Genomic DNA, 22,702 nt, shown 5'->3' on the forward strand with positions numbered 1-22,702 from the left:
TGCATCCGCAGTATTTTGCTATCATATTACCTAAAATGGGATCGGTTTTCCCAACGTGAGCTCTCGTCACAAACCGAACACATTTCAGCCTCAGCTTGCAAACCTCATGGATTGGAGACCTGAGCATTGGATCTTAGGTCCCTACAGTCCGAGCAAAGATCGCACTGCTGGTCGTTATGGTCCCGCTTAGAGCGCCCACCGCCAAACAAAATGGCAGCTCAGAGTATCCCGGCTGCCAGTGCCAGTGTTGGTGCTATGTCTCCAGTAGCACAGGAACAAGCCGCAGCTTGAGCTGGAGGCTTTAGAGTTTGTAGAGTGCTGCAGTTGGAGTTGGACCTGTGCTGTAAGATAATTACACAGTGAAGCAGTTCAGATACTGGTTTGAGTTCAGAAATATTATGCTTTATTAGTGTAAGAAACTCTTCAAAAATTGACAATGTCTGCAAGCTTATTGCAGCCGCCATGGCTATCTCGACTAGGGGGAAGCAATTTAATGTCTCTAAAGTAGGGGATCAACCAGTACGGATGCCCTTGATAGATAATCATATATTGGGTCTGGTTGAAGGATGGTTTAATGGGCTGAATGGCCTCTTCCCACTCTGGATTTTCTTATGTTATTTCTTAACCACTCTTAAGGTGAGTTTGAAGAGTGGGAAGACAAACAAAACTTGACTAGTAATAACAGGTGTTCCATCAGTAATATTGAGGGTACATTTAAAAATCAAGTGTTAGAGAAGTTCTGCTGTAATGTCCCACACAAAATAAACTTTAGCAAATAACCTCTTCTGCTTCTCCATTCTCTAACAGTATGTGACATGTATTAGTTCTATTCCCCAATGTCAGAAATAGTTCTGCCTCCTCCCATTTTCTCCGCTCCTATCCGGAACGGGTTGGGACACGGTTCCACTGATGTTCGGAGCCCCCCCCCACTTCACTACATCTTCCCAAGTGGCCATTCGATATGTGTGAGCCTTGACAGTTAGTGTCAGTCCGGTGTTTAATCATGGAGTGAATCGTAGCCAAGCCCCATTCTGTCCTCCCCTGGTCCCCACACATTCACTTTAACAACAGGAGTCACTGCATAGTGATTAGGAGAGCAAACCCCACTTGATTTATTTCCCCCATGCCCATCCAATTGTCTCACCTCAGATGAACAAATTCAACTCAGACCAGTGATCAAACATGCCCCAATCCAACAGTGAAGCACATAAGCTAGGCTGACACTTCAGTACTGTACCAGGGGAGCACTGCATTGTCAGAGATGCTGTCTTTTGAATGAAAGCATTAAACCGAGGCCCCAACTGGCTGTTCAGGTGGACATAAAAACGTCCCATGACACAATTCAAAGAGACAAAGCGTTCTCCCAGTGTCCTGGACAACATTTGTCCCTCAGCCAAAACCATCAAAAAATCAGACCATTTATAGCATTTGCTGTTTGTAGAATCTTGCTGTGCGCAAATTGACTGCCGTATTTGCCTAGAAAACAACAGTGACTACACTTCAAAAGCTTAATTCATTGGCTGTAAATTGCATTAAAATATCCCGTGGATGCAAAAAGCACTCTGTAAATGCAAGTCTTTCTTTTATGGACCTTCTGATCTGTATGGTCAAAGTGTTCAGAAACAGCTTCAGTAAATCGTTTAATTGTATCTGGAAAGCAGAATTATGACATTTCTACAAATGGACTAGGCAGGCTGAGTAGAAACACTGATGTCTATTCAACTCTGGATGGTTCTGGGCAACCAGTTACTGAGAAACGGTAGCTCTGTTTGCCTAATGAGCCAGACCTAAAATGGGGCTGGTATTTGATTAATTGTGGATGTAGAAAGACCTACTGATGGTTCTGAATGCAGTTTAGGAAAGTACAATGCTAACCTATTTGTTTTAGAATTCATTTTAGCTCAGCTGATCTTGCAGTCAAGGACATAATCTCCAGATGCTCGGTGGGGGGGTGGCGTGGCAGACTTTGGTGCCAGGAATGGGCAGACTTTGGTGCCAGAAATCTGCAAACTTTATGATATACAGTTTGAAATATGGTTCGCAAAGTATCAGAAGGGAACAAAAACCAAAAACACGTACAAATCACCCAGATATGCCACAGGAAACTCCATGATGATGTTACCGTCTCTGCAGGTATGCCAGTGGCATGGAGACGGTGGCATAGTGGGTATGTTACTGGACTAGTAATCCAGAGGCCTGAACCAATGATCCAGAGACGTAAGTTCAAATCCCACCACCGCAGCTGGGGAGTTTAATTTCAATTAAATAAATTTGGAAAAGTATCAGTAATGGTGACCATGAAACTATCCTGACGAAGGAGCAGCGCTCCGAAAGCTTGTGATTTCAAATAAAGCTGTTGGACTATAACCTGGTGTTGTGTGACTTCTTACATGAAACTACCAGATTGTCGTAAAAACCCATCTGGTTCACTAATGTCCTTTAGAGAAGGAAATCTGCCGTCCTTACTCCAGAGCCGCAGCAATGTGGTTGACTCTTAACTGCCCTCTGAGATGGCCTAACAAGCCACTCAGTTGTCGTCAAAAAGGTGGCTCACCACCACCTTCAAGGGCAATTAGGGATGGGCAATAAATGCTGGCCTTGCCGATGACACCAATATTCCGTGAATGAATTTTAAAAAAGGATAGTTTGTAACCGTTCCACCATTTGGTTCTGCTTTCAACAGTCACTGGTATTTCCATCACTGTGTTGGCAAGAGGCTTGGCTCAACATAAGGCAGCCTGAGCCAGCATAATTTGGCACTGCACAGGTATTTTCTGTACTCTGTCCTCAACTCTAATTAAATACGTTCAGCATCTTTGGCTAGATTTGCAAAATAGATATGTAGTCACTTGGCCGTAGAGTGCTTTCCTATTCATGTTATTAACAAATAAATTAATGTAAGTGTACTTACCTTCAGGTGTGCAAGACTAGGGTCATCGACTTGTCGGACGGAGTGGCTCAGTATGCCTGGTTCCCATGTCTGGAAGCGTTTCACAGCAATCCATTCTACAGAGCAAAATACTGGCTAAAGGTAGGAAGATTACATTGGCGGGCCTGAAACGGATCCTAAAGCAGAGCTAACACATTGTACTCCAAGTGACAGCAAACAATTTTTCATAATTATATTTCAGCACACCCCTCCCCACCCCAACTCTCTCACCTCATATCTTGATGGTGCTGCCTCATACTGTGGAATAATTTCACCATTCTCTACCTAGTTGGCCCAGCTTTACCAGGCTATGTGACCACGAGGAGCCAAGCTCTCTCCTGAACCAACACCCGCACTTTAAAGCAGGAATCATTCTGGTCATTATCTCATTGCTGTACGTGGGATCTTGCTGTGTGCAAGTTGGCTTCCACGTTTCCTACATTACAACAGTGGCTACACTTGTAAAAGTATTTTATTGGCTGTAAAGTGCTTTGGGATGCCCTGTGGTCATGAAAGGCGCTATGTAAATGCAAGATATTCTTTTTTTTTAGCAGCTATAAACAGAAACTCTGTCCTATTTTTGCCCTCGTCCCTCACCTGGCAAGCACCCCTACCACCACTGAACCTGAAATCAGCTAATTCAGCACAGGCCACGGGTCAAATCTGGGACCTTCCTGGCCAACATGGCTCAGTTCCATCTGAGGCAGTGAACTTACCCATCAGTTATTGGGAGAACACCTAATCATTAATTTCAGAACATAACTTAAATGTGGACAGAATTTTTTAAAATATGCCCATAATTTTTTTTAAATCTTAAAAAAAGCTATGGCGACTGCAGTACAGTGACTTTCGAACTTTTCAGTGTGACCCCCAGCAAATACTGACACACTCCCAGGGACATGCTCACAGGGACACATTACAACTACTGACATACACATAGGGACTTCTGCAAATACTGACGCACTCACAAATATATTCTACAAATACAAACACACTCACAGGGACACGCAATAATTACTGACACACTCCCAAGGGCTTATTACAAACACTGGCACACTCCCAGGGACCAACGTTCCCGCTATGCTGCGCGGCCGGGCAGTGGTCTGGAGGTCCCACGCAGGCTGCTCACGGGCTTTTCAATGTAAATAACCACGCATGCGTGCAAAATTGAATGGACTGTGCAACCAGTTAAAGGGCTTTCGCACCACCAAAAAAATGACAGGGAACATTGCTAGGGACCCCTGTTAAAACTGACACACTCATGGAAATGTGCTACGAATACTGACACACTCCCGGCGACATGAGAATAGACCTCTGAAAGGCAGCATTTGCTACTCGAAAGGAATCATGTCCATCAATCTGGAAAATGTGTTTTTTTTTACTAGTATGTCACTACAGAAGTCAACAAATAAAGAAATTGGATGACCCCGTTGATTCTCTGGGATATTCTTGAAGACCCGCTGCAGTCTTGAAACCTCATTATAAAACCCTATGATTTATTACACCAATAAGCAGAGCAATAGCTGACAGCATTTCATAATGGGCGAAGGCAGTGGCCAAGAGCATTATTTTTCAATCAGTGGCCCTTTTATCAGATGGGAAGCAGTAATCTGTCATCCAAGTAGCATCAAATTGTAGCTTGTATCAAGAAATCCTAAACATATTCAGCCATTTTAGGCAGACTGCAAGAACTAAAGAAAGGAATTGAATTTATATAGCATCTTATCACATCCTTAGGATATCCCAAAGCGCTTTACAGCCAATAGATTACTTTTGTGAAGTACAATCACCAATCACAGTTGTTAAGCATGCAAACATGGCAGCCAAATTTGTGCACAAAAAAGTCCCACAAATAGAAAATGACCAAATAATTTGTTTTTAGTATTGTTTGTTGAGGAACATGGCTGGCCAGGAAACCGGGCAAAATCCATGCTATTCTTGAAATAGTAACACGGGACCCTTTACATCCACAGACAGGGTCTTGGTTTAATATCTTACCTGAAAGACAGCACCTCCGCCAATACAGCACTCCCTCAGCATTGTACGAATGTGCCAGCCTAGATTATTTACTCAAGTCTGTAGTGGGCTTGAACCCACAGCTCACAGTTTGAGAGTTGAGCAAGCAACTCTCCATTGTTTTGCCTGCTGATGCCAATCAATGGGCGAGAATGGACATCATTTCTCACATGAAAACTCATCACTTAATGACATTTCAACATTTTTGTCACTGGGCAATTATATACAAATACAGACATGAGACGTGACACTATGTAGACCAGAAGATCTCAAGTTCAGTGGTTGGTCTATGCTGAGCTAATTGATCTTAGCCAGAATGCTTCAAGTGGCCCCAACTCCCCTACCCTACCCTACCCTAAGGAGTGGAGAAATCGGCCAGGGATTCTGCTCCTGATCATTACCCCGTAACTCTGTTGGTCAGCTCGTGCGTGGATGGATAGTATGCTTGACTGCGATGTCCTCTGCACTTGAATAGCCTGGCACCATTCACCATGAAGACTGATCACTTGGCGGAGGTACCAGAGCTGGAGAATGAGGAACCTTCAGGATTGGGGGTGGGGAGGTTGGCAAAAAGAAAATTGATAAGCTACTGAAAAGATGTTTGGAAGAAGATTTATTTTCCAAAAGATATACAATGTGATAATGCTACAGTTTCACAGTTGTGTCTGAACAGGTTTGTTACTTAAAAAACACAAACAAACCTATTAAATATATTGCGATAGCAAAATACTGCAGATGTTGGAAATCTGAAATAACAACAGAAAATGCTGGAAAAACTCAGCAGGTCAGGCAACATCTGTGGAGAGAAATTTGAGTTGACGTTTCGGGTCGAACCCTTCTTCATGAATGGTGCCAGGCTATTCAAGTGCAGAGGACATCGCAGTCAAGCATACTATCCATCAACACACAAGCTGACCAACAGAGTTACGGGGTAATGATCAGGAGCAGAATCCCTGGCCGATTTCTCCACTCCTTAGGGTAGGGTAGGGTAGGGGAGTTGGGGCCACTTGAAGCATTCTGCCTAAGATCAATTAGCTCAGCATGGACCAACCACTGAACTTGAGATCTTCTGGCCTACATAGGGTCACATCTCATGTCTGTATTTGTATGTAATTGCCCAGTGACAAAAATGTTGAAATGTCATTAAATATATTATTGTTAATGTGAAATAAAGACAATTGGAGCATGACACACTATGTCGCTGGAGCAGAGAAATCTGTTGACTTTTATAGTGCTTTCCCCACCTCCCCCCTCCTTCTTAACCAAATGCTAATCTTTATCTTTTTCTCTCTAATGAGGCCTACTTCGCTCAACCCATGGTTGCTGCCGCTGTTATTGTCCACCTGGCTACTGATGGAAGTAGTCTCATGGATCAAAGGCAAGAATCAATCGCAGTTCAGTTGGTTGACACAAAGGATCAGAATCACGACCTGGGTAAGTCTTTTTCTTTTTGAAACTCAAAGGATCATATTTAGAAAGGATGTAGTTATCTCCGAGCCTGAAGGAAGTTCAAACGGCTCAATTAGTGGAGTGGTCCGTGTACTGAGGATCAGCACCACGAGGATACACTTCGGGAATGACTCAAACAAAGACCAGCAACTGAAAAGGGTGAAAGGAAAACCAAGTGAGGCAATCTCACACACACACATCTTTGCTTCCTTCAAAAGATAATCTCATGCCGTGTCTTTAAAATGCGCAAAGCTCTTTCTCAGTAAAAGCACACATCCACAATCAGGTTCTTTTCCCTGCTTGCCTTTGAGTTCTACTTAGTGCTCTTTCTTTCTCCTGAGTTAATTTTATTTAGGTGCTTTTATATTGTCACACCTTTTTCCGAGAGCTCACAGCTCTCCACCTGGTGCCATCCACTGGCCTCTGCTACTGCTGAAACGAGAGAAGTCTGGCCCTGTTATAATTTCAAGTATAGCCGACAGTGTGAAAAAGCTGTGCATTTGCTGTTGACTGTACTTTCAACACGTAAAAGCACCTTTTTTTATGGTCCAGTTATACTGTAGCTTTTGCATCTATGCAACAGTTTTCACATCGCAATGACACAAAACCTGCACTATTACTGGGGCAAATTCTGGCAAATAGAGAGAAGCCTTCTTGAATCTCATAGTAACTGCCACCTCTGTGTCCCCTGACCAGACCTGGCAGTATAACTCTGCGCTGCTGACTCACAACACTCTGAAGAACACATTTATACACCAACTGTGACTTTGCAGCAAAGCAGTCCATGCTCCACTGTGATGCTAAAACTGGAGTGTAAACAAGGATTTATCCATGCCAAATCCCAACAGGTCATAGCCGAGCAGCAGAAATGAAACCCCCAGCAGCCTTGGAGCTCACCCCCAAACTTCAGAACACAAGTCTTTTGTAGCTCAGGTTTAGAAGTACAGAGTAGCAGGTGTCCATCTCTCGATGTCGAAGATGTGAGAATGTCCAACAGCTTCACACTGATTTCAAAAACCAGGAAGTCATATCTGGAACTCTCTCCCCCAAAAAACTGTTGAGGCTGAGGGTCGATTGAAACTTTCAAACCTGAGATTGATAGATTTTTGTTAGGCAAGGGTATTAAGGCTAACGGAACCAAGGCGGTTAGGCGGAGTTCAGATACAGATCAGCCATGATCTAATTGAATAGCAGAACAGGCTCGCGCGGCTGAATGGCCAACTCCTGTTCCTATGTTTGGAGTAGCCAAAACTGGCTAACTCCGCAGCGATTCCCTCTTAGTTCATGTTGTGAAGTGTAAATGCACCCTTAAACAGGTACTGGTGTAAAACCAGTATCTGCAGTACAACAAGACTGTAAAGCTCAAATTCTTTTCTTTTCCATTGAGGTGCAGTTAATACTGCGTTGCACCAAGGGCAGCAATGCGAGTAAGGAAAATAAACCATTCTTAATTAGTAGGTCACAGATGTGAATGGGGGAGGTGACACACATGTTTGGAAAGGATACTTTTAATAGAATATCTGCTTGCTGTAAAACCAATTGTAAAAGCGTTCAGTTGCCTACAATGCTTTCCATGCTCTCGGCCTGTGGTTTTGAAGCTTTTCTGTGTAGGGGACCCCTTGCAAACATTGACCCAATTGCAGAGACCATCTGTTCTAACTTCTGAATGCTACCCAAAGGAAAAGAGTGCGATCACTGCGGAAAAGGTTTTGTTTAATTAGTACACATCAAAAACTGGTATGATATAAAATATAACAATCTGATGACAAATGGGTAGGTCTCTTTATCTTGTGGAATACCAGTACGAAAACCTATGTTGCATATCACTGGTCCGGTGAAGATAAAGGTTTTATTTTCGTAAGCACGCTAACTGAAAAATTGTGATAGAAATACTCGGTCTTTTAAAATGCATCAATAAAAACATTTTCTCCTTTTTATTATTGCTGTCTAAACGTATTTTTTTTGAATGAAAATTTGCAGTTGCAAAGATTGAAATGCCTTGCTGATCTTTAATGACCAGTGTTTGTCTCTCGCCTTTGTTTTCTGCAGGAATGCATCTTTTGAACTGCAGGAACAACCCCCTCGTTATCCCTGTCATTCACGACCTCAGTCAGCCATTCTACAGGACCACAGCCATCCTAATTACCTTCCATTCACTGTACGTTGCCATCTCTGGGGTGGCCCTGCGCTCCTTCCACAACTTTGACCCCATTACAATTAGCAGCTGCCAAAGCAGTGAGATGTACAACCCCACGGAGCAGAGGTGAGCCTTGATACCACCTTTCAACTTTTATTAATCAGCGGTTCCCAGATAAAATAATGATGCTGACAGAGTCAGCCGCTCATAATCAACTCTTGTGGCTCTTCTTCAAAGCTAACGCAATTGTAAAAGCTTTATCTCTTTCAAGAACAAAAAAAAACCAACAAATTTGACCGTGCGGAACAGAGGGATACAAACCAAAGGCCCCAGGTTCAATTTGCAGTCTGTGCTGAGCTAGCTGACCTCAGCCAAGTGTAACATCTTGGGGGCTACGATTGATTTTAATGCCCCGAGCTGGGTATGAGGATGGGAAAAATTAAATCTCGAGTCTCGGCCCCAGCTCCCAATAGCTCTCCAGCGAGTCTTGTTGGGGAAAATATGCTTCAACAGTTGCTGTTGAGGATGGAATGAGGCTCTGCTGTAATGGCCTCTGTAGACAACCAACCAGTGAACACCCGTTGTTCATTCAGCATGAAAAATGGCTGCTCGGGAGGGATCCTGGTATCCACGGTACCTAACCCTCATATGAGTAGGTGAGAGGAGGGGAGGAAAGGGAGAAAATTGTCGAGGGGGGGGTGGGGGAACAAATTAGTGAAAAGTAAACACAAGCTCCATGTACAGAATCTTCTAGAAAGGAATTTGAAATGTTCGTTTTGATCTGTGAAAACATTTGGTCCAAATTGTCTTTTAGATATCAGGTGATAAGAAAAAATGCGTTATGCAATTAGAAGGTATGTGCACCTCAGTGAAGTTACCATTTAGTTAGTGGGTCAACAAGAGCTGCAGAAAGGGCAGATTGTGGACTCCAAGATTTATTGATAACACAGATGAGTGAACTGAAGGCATGAAAGCGTTGGAATGTGAATGGAAGGTTACCTTTTATGAGCTGTGATCTGCTTCTATTTCCATCTCATTAGTTAGAGTAGTGTTACCTTCTACACTTGTAGTCAGTGTAAAAAGAATCCATAACCTTTGATTTCAGTTGGGCAGATAACACATGGAAATGGACCTCTAAGATAACTAATGTTTTAAAGTTTGCCGCTGTGTGCAGCTTATAGTATTCAGCTTTTGAAAATAACGTCTTTCGTGTAAGAATTTGAATTTGAAAGAGAAGGAGCATGCAGGAAAGTACCTTCAATGGGCCGATTTACATAAAATCCATAATGTCAGCAGACTGCATTCAATTAAACAGGAATGTTTCCCTTTTGGCTTAGAAGGTAAAACTGCATGGTTTGCTGCTGAGTTGTACAGGCCAGTAAGGTGCAGCCTTCACTGTGGAATTTGTCGGTGTGTTAGAACCGACCTCGGTGCCACTGGGCTAGGAACAGTAAAAAATCAGTCAGTTTTCCACCCCGGATCACTACCTATATGCAGGATACACAGGATCAGGCTCAGTTGGGGTGTCCTCAATGGTTGAATACTATGCCATCATTCACTGCTCACCGTCTAGCGTCATTTATGAAGAATGGTCCCCTTTGGCAAGGTACCGATGGGCAGCTGGTTCCCTTTGAACATATCATTGGCTTCGGGGGGGGGGGGGGTGTGCGGTTAGGCAGTGTCTTGTCGTGATGCTCTGGCCATCATGAGTGTGGGGATGGCTTGATGGACCAGTTTGGTCTTTTCCTGCCCATCATTTTCAGGGGAGCAGAGGAGATAAAGAAACACAATTATTCTACACTGGCCTATTTCAATGGAACTGATGATTTCTTAGCAGGTATTGACAACTTTCTGAATATTGACCAATTCTGGAATTTCTGGTAGGTTCACGAATCCAGACAACTTATCTGATGATTACTCCAGGATTTGTCAGCACTGTGTAAACACACATATTTTCCGTGTTTAAGGACTGACCACAATCAAATGATTTGATCTCACAAAGACCAAACTACTGAATAAGCAACGGCCTTCCATTTCCACAGATAACACAATGAATATTCAGTATGACAGCATTCCTACTAATCAGTCTTTTCTATTAAATTGTACCAGTCATATTTTCCTCAAAGCCCCAGGGCTAGGGAGGGGAAAATAATTAGCATGGGCTGGCACTCCCGATCATTTAAAGTGACTTCTGCTTGTGTGTGTGCATACATATCACGTGTAGACATGATTGGGCCAGACTGCAATTCCCCGTGATTGAAGAGTCTGCTGACTGATACTCCCTTTCTAAGGTCACAAATTAAGAATGGTACAAAAAGAAAATACTGCAAATGCTGGAAATCTGAAATAAAAACAGAAAATGCTGGAGATACTCAGCAGGCCAGGCAGCATCTGTGAAGAGAGAAACAGAGTTAACGTTTCAGGTCGATGACCTTTTGTCAGAACTGGAAGAATTAAGAATGGTAATTTGGCTGAGGTACCCGAATGTGTGACAACACCAACCGCGTGCAAACCAAATACTGTATGGGGTAAAAACCAGCATCAGGAGAGGAAGGAAGTAAAAAGAGCTGGGACTGTTTTTGAGGGTACGGCAGTCAATGACCTTTGAATGAGGCAGTTAATGATTGTATATAACTGTAAGGCTCCCAGTACAATGCTGTTAGTGATAGAGTTCATTGAGATCAATAAATAATGAGTGAGGTAACGGATACTATGGTAGGTGAAAATGCAAAGCTACCATGATGGAAATCCAACCCGCCTCAGGTCCCCAGATAACATTTTCCATATTTAAACGAATGAATGTACTTTTTTGTAAATGTGCAAAGAAAGTATCAGTTAAATTTCTATTTTTGTAATGTAAGAAATTTATATAGCGCCTTTCACGACCACCGGACGCCTCAAAATGCTTTACAGTCAATGAAGTACTTTTTTGAAGTGGAGTCACTGTTGTAATGTGGGAAATGCGGCAGCCAATTTACGCACAGCAAGCTCCCACAAACAGCAATGTGATAATGACCAGATAATCTGTTTGTTATGTTGGTTGAGGGATAAATATTGGCCAGGGCACTGGGGAGAACTCCCCTGCTCTTCTTCGAAATAGTGCCATGGGATCTTTTACGTCCACCTGAGAGAGCAGACGGGGCCTCGGTTTAACGTCTCATCCGAAAGACGGCACCTCCGACCGTGCAGCACTCCCTCAGCACTACAATGGAGTGTCAGCCTAGCTTTATATGCTCAATGCCTAGAGTGGGACTTGAACCCACAACCTTCTGACTCAGAGGCGAGTGTGCTACAATCTGAGCCACAGCTGACACCAAACCTGGAAATTAATATTTGCAAGATTAGTGTTTGACTGCTGAACTCCAAAATACAAACAGGTTAATGCCTCAGTTAAAATATCAAACATTTGAACTCATTGAGCACTCATGGATTGATATTACAAACACTAATTTCCCATAATAACAAAAGAAAACGCTGGAAAAACTTAGCAGGCCAGGCAGCATCCGTGGAGAGAGAAACAGGGTTAATGTTTCAGGTCGAAGACCCTTCGTCAGAACTGGAAAAAAGCAGGAAATAGAATAGATTTTAAAGCAAGTGGGGGCTGGGAAAAGGGGGTGGAAGAATAAAAGGGAAGGTCAGTGATAGGATAGAAAGCAGGAGAGATTAAGAGACATTGAGAGACATTAAGAGATATTCAAGGCAAGAGGAGGTGGTAATGGGACAGATTAAGGAACAAAGGATGGCTTTAGATGGAGTGTGAATTGCGCTGGCAGAATGAAGGACAGCTGCCACGTGGGAGGGAAAAAATATATATATGTGATAGAGGCCGAGGTTATGATCTGAAGTATTTTGCTATTGTACTAATTTCCATGTTAAGTTTTTGGAGACCAGAGATACAGTGGTAGAAAAATTGCTCATCAAATCTCTGTAACCTCCTCCAGCCCTACAAGCCTTCGAGAGCTCTGCGTTCCTCGAATTCTGGCATCTTGTGCACCCCTGATTTTAATCACTCCACCATTGGCAGCCGTGCTTTCAGCTGCCTGGGTCCTAAGCTCTGGAATTCCCTCCCTAAACCTCTCCACCTCTCTACCCCTCTCTCCTCCTTTAAGATGCTCTTTAAAACTTACCTCATCTGTCCTGATATCTCCTTCTTTGGCTCTGTGTCAAATTTTGATTGATAACGCTCTTGTGAAGCGTCTTGGGACATTTTTCTACATTAAGGTGCTATACAAATGCAAGTTTTTGTTGAATGCATTACCTGACATCCAGTCCTGACCTTCCACTACTGCTTCCCTTCCACATGCACCCAACATAGATATTTCTTTGAGGGGCAAGTGCCATCATCAATCCTGAAGCTGTTACGTATTATTCTTCCCAAGACCAGTGGTAGCAATTCCCTCTCGGATATGTCCGCTCTCCCCCACCATGTTCTTCCCAAGGTCACCATTTCCCCCCCCCCCACGACCCCTTTCTGCAAAATGCCTTTCTGACGAGCACTTGTTTTGGCTCACACAAATGCAATAACAACAACATTTATGTCATGCCTTTAGTTCAGAGAAACATCCCAAGGTGCTTCACTGTGCTGCAATCAGACAAAAATAGGCACTTAGCCAGAGACCTTAATATTAGGGGTGTGGTAATGAGAAGTGTGGTCAAAGAGGTGGATTTTATAATGCTCTTAATGGAGGAAAGGGAGGTGGAAAGGTGCAGGGCATTTAGAGAAAGAATTCCAGTGCACGAGGCATAGACGGCTGAAGGGACATCTGCCAATTGTGTGATGAAGGGACTGGGGTTGCACGAGGTCAGAGTCAGAGGAATGGAGCATTGTGGAGGTGGCTTGTGGGGCTGGAGGAGGTTATAGAGATAGGGAGGGGCACGAATTTTAAATTGAAGGCATTGGAAGATCAGGAGCCAATGTTGGGCAGGAGTAATGGATGCAAGTCACAAACAAACATAGGATGTGTTTCCAAAACATGGGTAGTTTGCCGCCATAGATAAAGTGGAAAAGTTAACCTGGGCTGCTCATACCAGCCTATTGATTGTTATTTAAGAGCTGGAAATACTCCGCAGGTCAGGCAGCTTCGAGGAGAGAGAAACAGAGTCAAGGTTTCAGGTCGATGACCTTTCGTCAGAAGTTTAGAAATTCTAAACCATTTCGTTATATGTGGGTAGGCAAGTTTGTGACACTTGGTGCGCTGTTGTTTAGTGGAGGCATTAGGAAAGACGAATACAGTGTGAATCAGCAAAGAAGTACGTGTATGCATCATTTGGGTCATATCAATGTAAAATACAAGAATGTTAGTTGTAGTAGTATAGAAACGTGGCTGAGCTGTGCCTTCCATAGTGGTCCAGCTCATTAGGGCACTGGGTAACTGAGCCATGCCGATGAGGAAAGTATCAGGCTCCATCCTGGTCTTTATCAAGTTAGCTGAACTCGGTCAGGGAAGTAGCAAGGACACTAATTGGCCTCAGCACCCAAAATTAGGAAGAGGAAAATTGGCCAGAGTTCTCACTCCTGATTGTGATCCCAGAAATCCTTCCTTTGAAATGTTTGCATGTGGGTGTTGGGCGAGAACAGCACTGGACTTTGCAATATGCTGAGCCCAATTTTCAGCAGAGGTTTGTTGGAAAGTGATCAGGATTGGGAACCCTGGCTGATCTTCCTTCTTGCTAGCCCAGGAGAATTCAGGCTAATAAGTAGCTTCTCAACTGCTACCCTGGCCAAGATTAGCGAATTGCATCCCAGACCTAGGACATGCTTGGTCTATATGTCTTGCATCCATAACACATGCTGCTCCCTTTACTCCCCGTGGATGAACAGAGTGCTGAGACCGAAGCAGCAAACAAACTGGACTGATCCCAGAGCTTTCATGATATCAAGTAATTCAGCCAAACCAAAACTAGACTGAAGTGTAGCCCATGACTATGCCTTCATGTGCAGTGCGAACACCTTTCTGACTGAATTGGAGATTCTGGACCTCGGAACGATTGACGTCGGGCCTTGTAGTCCTCCCTCTGTCTCAAAACTGCATCGCATTTAATAACCTGCTATTATGATGCTTTTTGTTGTAATATCTCCAGTAAGCACTCAAGAAAATGCGGATCATTTGGTGCAGAAGCTGTGCTTTTGTTTCCGAGGGGAACCTAATGTGACACTTAGTGAATTTTTTCCCCCTCCTAAGAACAGCAAATTAATTTGCACCATTAAGGCGCAGACCACCGAGAGAGGTGGTAACCTTTACTTAAACTCCCAATTTTTTCTCCATGATTGCCAATTGCGACGGTACAAATACCTCACTAAAATGGGTCCCTTTACACAATTGCAATTACGCTGGGGCTGATTGAAGGCTCAGCCTTTACCACTTTGTATTGCTCAGCAGGAGAGCCCAAACCTTCAATCAGGGAGGTTTCCCCAAGGTCTTAGTGTCTGCTTCATTCAAACATATTGGGGCAAATTTAGTGTGTTGAAGTGGAGAGCGTTCCCAGTTTCAACAGACGCTGCTTTGTTGGTACTCAATTTGAACTGGGCACCCTCGCTAGTACGCTCACAGACATGCTGCATTTCATTAATGTCCTTTAGGGAAGGAAACCTGCTGTCCTTACCTGATCTGGCCTAGATGCGACTCCGGTCCAACACCAACATGGTTGAATCTTGAATGCCCTCTGAAGTGGCCTAGCAAGCCAGTCAGTTGTACCAAACCGCCATATAGTGGTTCAAGAAGGCGGCCCACCACCACCTTCTCAGGGCAACTAGGGATGGGCAATCAATGCCGGCCTTGCCGGTGTTGCCAACATCCTGAGAATGAATCATTTTTCATTCATTACCATGTGTATCAGCCACAGAGCGTGTCATGCTGTGCAGGGTGAGACCAGACAAGACGACAAGACAGGAGAATTGAAGCAGTAAGTCCCAAGGCATTGTTGCCTTAGGTGAGTGTTGTTGACTGTGCAGTTATCCCCCTCTCAGTGGCACTCTTCAGACACAATTTCCATTGAAGTAACAGCTTTGCTTTCCAAGACTTTTGTGGGTTGTGTGTCATCTGATCAAATGCCTCCCCCTGTGGCCGACTAAACACGTTGGCGTGGATTTTGACTTTGTGCAATAGGTCAATGAGCAATAGGGAGTCAGCAGCCTGCTTTATATCTCTGCCGATTATTATTTCCATGAGGAAATAAGATGTGCCCTATTGAGCCACTTCAGTGTATCAGTGTATTTGCACTGTGACGCAAAATCATGTCATGACTCAACCACATAGGTGCATGGGACTGGATCAGCACCAAGTTCCCAGAGTCGGTACATTTTTACATGAAGGGAAATTATCTGACTCTAAATTGCATGATCTCCATTGCCAGCAACAATGCACCATGATATCGCAGGATGTAAAGTCATGATGTTGGGATGCTTTGCGCATGGTTTCTGATTTTGTAACTGGCCTCCAATGGGCCTACACAGAGACTGGAACCAGATAGCAGTGTAACTGCAGGAGAATGGCCCACGCAGGTTGGGTCTGCGTTACTGTTCTTGGAATTAATCTAAAGATAAAACTACCTCAATTGAAATGACGCCCATGAAGAGCTGATGTTTTATCCCACCCAAGTAAGGTAATTCATAAACTATGGTAGCCAAAATCAGCAAAAAAGTGACTCAGCTTGGCATTACACCTCAGCAGTAGCACCATTCATTGCAAGTGTTGTCTTGAAGTCAGCATGCAGCACTTCCTCTCTATTGCATTGCAGTATGTACACTCTAACATGTGTGGTGTACAATGCAATGTAACCAAAGAACAACCACAATAAAAAAAGGGAAAAACAATAGAATGAGAAAATCTATACAGAATAAAACGGTTATGATACATTCGTGTCATGACACATAGTCCCCGATGAAATGAAATTGTACTGCCCACAGTATTTGCAGACATTTGTGATTTGTACAGATTTGTACAGATTGCTTATGGCTCAATGGTGTGATTTGCTTCTGCATCATAACCATAACCAACTTGTGGCAAAACAAAGGATCCCACTGAAAGCCCTTTGGGATGTTCTGTTTTTGCACTACTCAGATCCTCCTTCTCACTGAGCCAGTCGCTGCTTGTTTATATCCAGCCTAGAGCAACCAATACTTGGAGCTGGACTGGTTCTCAAGAATATGACAAAACCCTTAACAAGTGAGCAGTTTGGAATAATCAAACTCCGATAAGATCGTCTATTGGATCCTAAATCATCCAAGACTTAGACATGGGAATAAAATTAGCCTTTTAAAAAACTTAGCGATTTGTCTTACAGTTTTTAATTCTGAGTAAGGTGGCACTGCTCTCGTTCTGAGATCAGTCTCAGCAATGGGGAGTTATCATTCCAGGGTTACTCTGAGGAACAAAATGCTGTTCTCATTCTCTTTACTCTGAGTAAAAGGGTGCAGTTCTCATTCAGATATTCCTCAGAGTAATTGGGAGCTTTCTCATTCCAAGGTTACTCTCAGTAACTGGGTGCTATCGTCATGCGGAGCCTATTCTGAATAACGATAAACTGGTCTCATTCTGCAATGACTCAGAGTAACAACAACAACTTGACTTTATAACGCGCTGTTAACATAGTAAAATGTTCCAAGGTGCTCCACGTGAGTGTTTTCAGACAAAAATTGACACCAAAGAAGGAGACATAACAGAACAATGTTCTCATTGTGACCAACCTTTACTTTAGCATTGAAAATGAGAACTCGACTATCTTTTTGCAAAGCCTTTAACGGTCCTAATCTAGGAGTGATAATAAGACAATTCTGATACGATCACAAGCTCCTCAAAGGAACAATTTCACAATTTTTTGCTGAGGTGGGATAAAGGGGCGGGAAGAGTTCAGAGAAACTTCGCACCTGGATAACAGAAAGCAGCTCACTTCAAAACCAAGCCGACAAGGCCACAAGATCCGTTCTGGCATAAATACTCAAGCTGCAGTTTCCCCGATAGTCTTAAATGATGTAAAAAAACTAATTTGTGACAGCGCACCCCGTTTGTGCCGTGGTGACTTAATTAAAGGCACATTTACTCAGAGTAAAGAGAATGAGAACAGCATTTTGTTCCTCAGAGTAACCCTGGAATGATAACTCCCCATTGCTGAGACTGATCTCAGAACGAGAGCAGTGCCACCTTACTCAGAATTAAAAACTGTAAGACAAATCGCTAAGTTTGTTTAAAGGCTAATTTTATCCCCATGTCTAAGTCTTGGATGATTTCGGATGCAATAGATGATCTTATTATTCCAAACTGCTCACTTGTCAAGGGTTTGGTCATATTCTTGAGAATATGTTGCACAGTGAGCTGTAGCTTAAATACAGTAAATCATCCGGCAGGATTTCATTACAGTGGAAACACCTCCACAATGACCACAAATCCATCTGGTCCCACTGACGTAATTAGATTTGGGTTTTGACAGTGGTACAGGTTGAACCCCGGTAATCCGGCACCCGACGGTCCGGCACCTTCAGTGGTCTGGCACGAATTGAAACCGGCGGTCTTTAGTTTGCAGAGCAGCCGCTCGGCGGCGCCACCGTTTCCCGCGATATAAACAAACATAATATTGTACCTAATAATATTGTTATTTTAGGTGTTATTTACCTAACCTTCAGTGGTTCGGAATTTTCAATGGTCCGGCACCGGCCTGGTCCCGAGGGTGCCGGATTACCAGGGTTCAACCTGTATACACACGCTTCACGTAGATGCGCTTTAGCAGTGATCTGAACAAGTGGCGTGTGTGAAAATGAGTTACGTACCTCTATTTCAAAGTATGGGGGTAGCCATACCACCAATTGCAGGTAATGACTTAATTGTCATCAACCTGTTGTGAATGGGTCCATCAAACCGGGGGGGTGGTGTTTGTGTCTTTAGTCACACATTACAAAATTTGAAAACAATATCCTGTTGTCTTTGGCAGCTCAGCGAAAAATTGTACTGGTTTCTTGTTTGTTGGCAGCGTAGAACTAAGTGTTTTGTCGCAGAGTGACGGGGCGGGGTGGGTTTTACTCATGGCATTCCACGTCTGGGAAGGCAGTAACCTCAGTACCACCATTGCGGACGGCACTGAGAACTGGACAGGCATTCCGTAAGAACGGAGAGTGGCAAAGTGCCCGAGAGCGCCTCCTTGAGGCCTAGCTCAACAATTGAGTAGGCAGAGGCCTGGGAGCGGATTGTTTGCCTGTCGTGATCCCCTCCCTTCGCAACAAATGGAGTGTTGCCTGCAGTAGAGACAGAGCATAAAAGGAAGCAAGAGGATTAAGAAACTTAAATGGAGGCACAACGAATATTTTCCTTCTTTCCTGAAGATCGTGACTGATGCGTGATGTCAAAAGGACCATCATTTCTGCCTTACTGTCTGAGCCTAGACAGCAAGTGTTGGCAGGCTATTCGACTATGGTAAGCATAGAAACATAGAAACATAGAAGATAGGAGCAGGAGTAGGCCATTCGGCCCTTCGAGCCTGCTCCGCCATTCAATGAGATCCATGGCTGATCATCCAAATTCAGTACCCTATCCCTGCCTTCTCCCCATATCCCTTGATCCCTTTAGCCTCAAGAAATATATCCAACTCCTTCTTGAATATATTTAATGAACTGGCCTCCACCGCCCTCTGTGGCAGAGAATTCCACAGGTTCACCACTCTCTGGGTGAAAAAATTCCTCCTCATTTCAGTCCTAAATGGCTTACCACTTATCCTTAGACTATGACCCCTGGTTCTGGACTCCCTGGCCAACATGGACAATCAAATCCTGTCCTCATCCAATGTCCACACATCCACTTTTTCCAGCAGGGGTCACTGGATGATGATTAGGAGCAAGAATCCCAGCTGATTTTTCTTTTCCTCTATGTCCTGATGAGTTGAGCCAAGTGTAACATGCAAAGCGCTGATATAAGCTAACTTGGGACAGACATGGGTTGATGTCAGTACATCTTAGTGCAACACCATGGATTGCAGTTCGACACAAGGCCAACAATATTCTTACCAATTTACCAAGAAAAAAAAATTCAGAAGCAGCAGTTTGCTTTTTAATTTTCATTTTTGGCTTTAATCAGCTGCTTGTTTCACTCGAAGTAGTTATTTCTCGCACTTAATGTTACAAAAATACTTTAATATTTAGGAAAAACAAGTTGGCTCTGCCAAACGTTGCCAGATATCTTAGCCAAGTAACTTCCTGTTTGGCAGCGCTTATGTGATTGTAGTCTAGGGTGACTGGATAAATGAATTCAAATATTGCTGCATCGATGTACGATTGTAATTTGCAGTGCAGGGTGAAAGTGCCCAGTGCTGTGGGCTAGAACTCCAGGAATAGCATTGTTTACAACCAAATGCTGGCGGATGCATTTTGCATTATGTTGCATATCCCCAGCTGTTCTGCAACACTGCAAGAATTTTCTTTCCTTTTCTCTGGTAAATCCCTGTTTTGGTCACAGTGTATTCTGCATGGGCAGTAGAAATAAACTTTACTGAGGGCTTAATTACACAGTATGGAAGTGAGCCGCGCAGACCAATGAAGGTCCGAATATAATTCCCGATCTGTCCCAGGGCTCACCCAAGGTGGGGGCAAGGGGTGCTTACGTTTTTACATAAAATTACATACAAATGACAGCACAGAAACAGGCCATTCGGCCCAACTGGTCCGTGTTCCATACGAGACTCCTCCCATCCCTTTTCATCTCACCAGCGTATTTTTATATTCCTTTCTCCCACTACTGTTTATCTAGCTTTCCTTTAAATGCACCTGTTATTCAGCTCAGCTACTCCTTGTGGTAGCAAGTTCCACATTCTAACCACTCTGAGTAAAGAACTACCTTCTGAATTCTCGATTGGATTTATTGATGACTGATGTTTATTGGCCCCTAGTTTTGGACTCCCCCCACAAGTGGAATGATTTTCTTTACATCTACCCTATCAAACCCTTTCATAATCTTAAAGACCTCTATCAGGTCACCCCTGAGCCTTCTCTTTCTAGAGAATAGAGCCCCAGTCTGTTCAGCCTTTCCTGATAGCTATAACCTCTCAGTTATGGTGTCATCTGGTTTTTAAGAAGGTGAGTGACAGAAGTGGCTGGAGCAGTACGGCCATTGTGCTGTGGTAGAGTTACCAGTCTGGCTAATTTCCTCTGGTTGCTAAGGGCATCGTAAACAAGATTTCCTCAAGTTAGTATTTCTCGAGAAATCATAAGTATGTTTTTGAATTCAATAACTATTTTGCCAGAGATGCTACTCAATGCAACCCCTCCTGAATTTGTTCACAATGCACAAAGCACCTGTAAAAACTCACTCTCATCGCCACCTGTTAGTAAGCAGAAAATATCATCACATCGCTACTTGCGCCTTATGGTGAAACTATTTGGCAAAGTGAGACCTCGAAATTGGCACTTTTATCATGCCCATAGCTGGCTAACATGGTGGCATTATGTTAGAGCTTGTTTTGAATGGGCTGGCCCTGACTACTGAGGTGATTGCACCTTTTTACAGCAGAGCAGACCAAGCACTGTCTTAAGAGGAGCCCAGTGTTCGAAAAAAGAGAACATTTGCCTTTTAAAGCTCAGAAGCAATACAAGTATCCCCCCAAAAATATCCAAATAACAAATACCAGGGAGGCAGCAGGAGATGAGAACGATGGAATGAGTGTCGGAACTTTGCCATAGTCTGCACCTTGTTGGCAAGCATTACGTGTCTCCCAAGAAGGACATTATAGTCAAGGTCAATTCAACTCGGACATTTCAAAGTCTGCTTGTCTTCAGGGTACAATGGCTGTCAAGCATAATTCAACTTAAACACATCTTACATGGCACTAAAGCAGATATTTAGACTTTTACGGTCTATTGGCGATGTAGCAAGGAGGACATGAAGATTGCCAGATCGCCAACAGAGAATGGGCCATACATTCACTTTACTGCTCCAATAAATTTAATACATATTGAATATGCGCAGCAGTAGAATGCAGGAAACACAGTCCACTGGTGATGTCAGGAAAACACAAGGAACAAGCCAGAGAGGGTTCTCAGTATTTGAAGTTGGGGTAGACTCCTGTTTTTCAGTCATTTCCAAATCTGTAGATTGATTTATGGCACCTACTCATTTGGTCTAATAATAATAAAAATATACATACATTGAGTTTTGGAGATGAACAATTTCAAAATGATGAAGGCACTGCCCAGTTTGCAATTGACCCATACACTCCAACAAGGTCACTCCTTGCGTACGCTGAATGATCTGACCTCAGGCAGGGTAGGGGTACAGATGGACATTAGCCAGGGACTCTGGCTGTAAAATGCATGTATGAGTTTTGGGCTTATATGTAAGGTCACCCACCATCGAGTAACCTGCCAACACTAACCGTCTTAGCTCACAGGTCAAGAATGGGCAATTGGGTCAGGTACAACACTTCAGTGTCAGTCAGCACCTTCAGGAAAGGAAAAGATGGGAGGATTTAAAAAAAAAAGAAACAGATGTTGATCACATAAGTTGCTCTACAACAAATGGAAATTTGACTTCTCAATCAACTTTCCTGTCCATATAGTGGATTGAAAAGTTTACCTTCTTTGCATTTAACAGTTGCAATGTTTTTGAAGAGCTGGCGCCCTCGATACTATATTAAAAGTTAGCAGACTTCAAATATCTTCCTGTTGCTGTGCTAAGATACAAGAAGTCGCATTTCTATATCATTTTTAAACCTGCCAGGGCACTCCATAGAGGCATGAGGATGCTGTTCTGGTTGTTAACTTTGCCCAGACTGATAATTGAACCTAGGACCTAGGCTGTGTGATTTGACACCCACCAACAGTGTTCTTATTCAGTGAACCAGAGAGAAGTTCACTAGTTTTGGTTCTGGTGTAAAGATTCCAGTCATCCCTTTCTGGAGCAGTGTGCCTGGTGTAGTAGTTTGTAAGTCTATTACTTACCACTCATTTTGTGGTTCATTCTTGTTATTTATGAACCGCTTTTTGTCAGCAGCGTTATATCTTGCTGTGGAGGCCTGTCTGGCTGCATGTCTACATAATGTTGCTCTGTGTGTTATGTTTCTGGGAATGGCAATGCGCAGTCTTCTGAATTTACTGTCTTGGAGCATTTTGTTGACATTTATTATACAAGCTTGCTGTATTATTTGTTTTGTATAATTCCCACAGTGTTACGAAAGGCAGTATTTATAAGATATGA

The 22,702-nt window shown here is 43.4% G+C and overlaps 1 protein-coding gene across 1 annotated transcript in view; it reads left to right on the top strand.

Moving 5' to 3' along the window:
* pappaa (pregnancy-associated plasma protein A, pappalysin 1a) overlaps nucleotides 1-22,702 on the top strand; it is a 281,514-nt gene that overhangs the window by 115,800 nt on the left and 143,012 nt on the right. Inside the window, exons 11-13 of the mRNA XM_085965833.1 lie at nucleotides 2,918-3,031; nucleotides 6,244-6,379; nucleotides 8,444-8,657. Coding sequence (XP_085821959.1) covers nucleotides 2,918-3,031; nucleotides 6,244-6,379; nucleotides 8,444-8,657 — 464 coding nt within the window. The remainder of the gene's footprint in view (nucleotides 1-2,917; nucleotides 3,032-6,243; nucleotides 6,380-8,443; nucleotides 8,658-22,702) is intronic.

Source organism: Somniosus microcephalus, chromosome 23 (genome assembly GCF_052327205.1).
Source record: "Somniosus microcephalus isolate GS21.2 chromosome 23, FLI_Smic_1.0, whole genome shotgun sequence".
Lineage (NCBI taxonomy): Eukaryota > Metazoa > Chordata > Chondrichthyes > Squaliformes > Somniosidae > Somniosus > Somniosus microcephalus.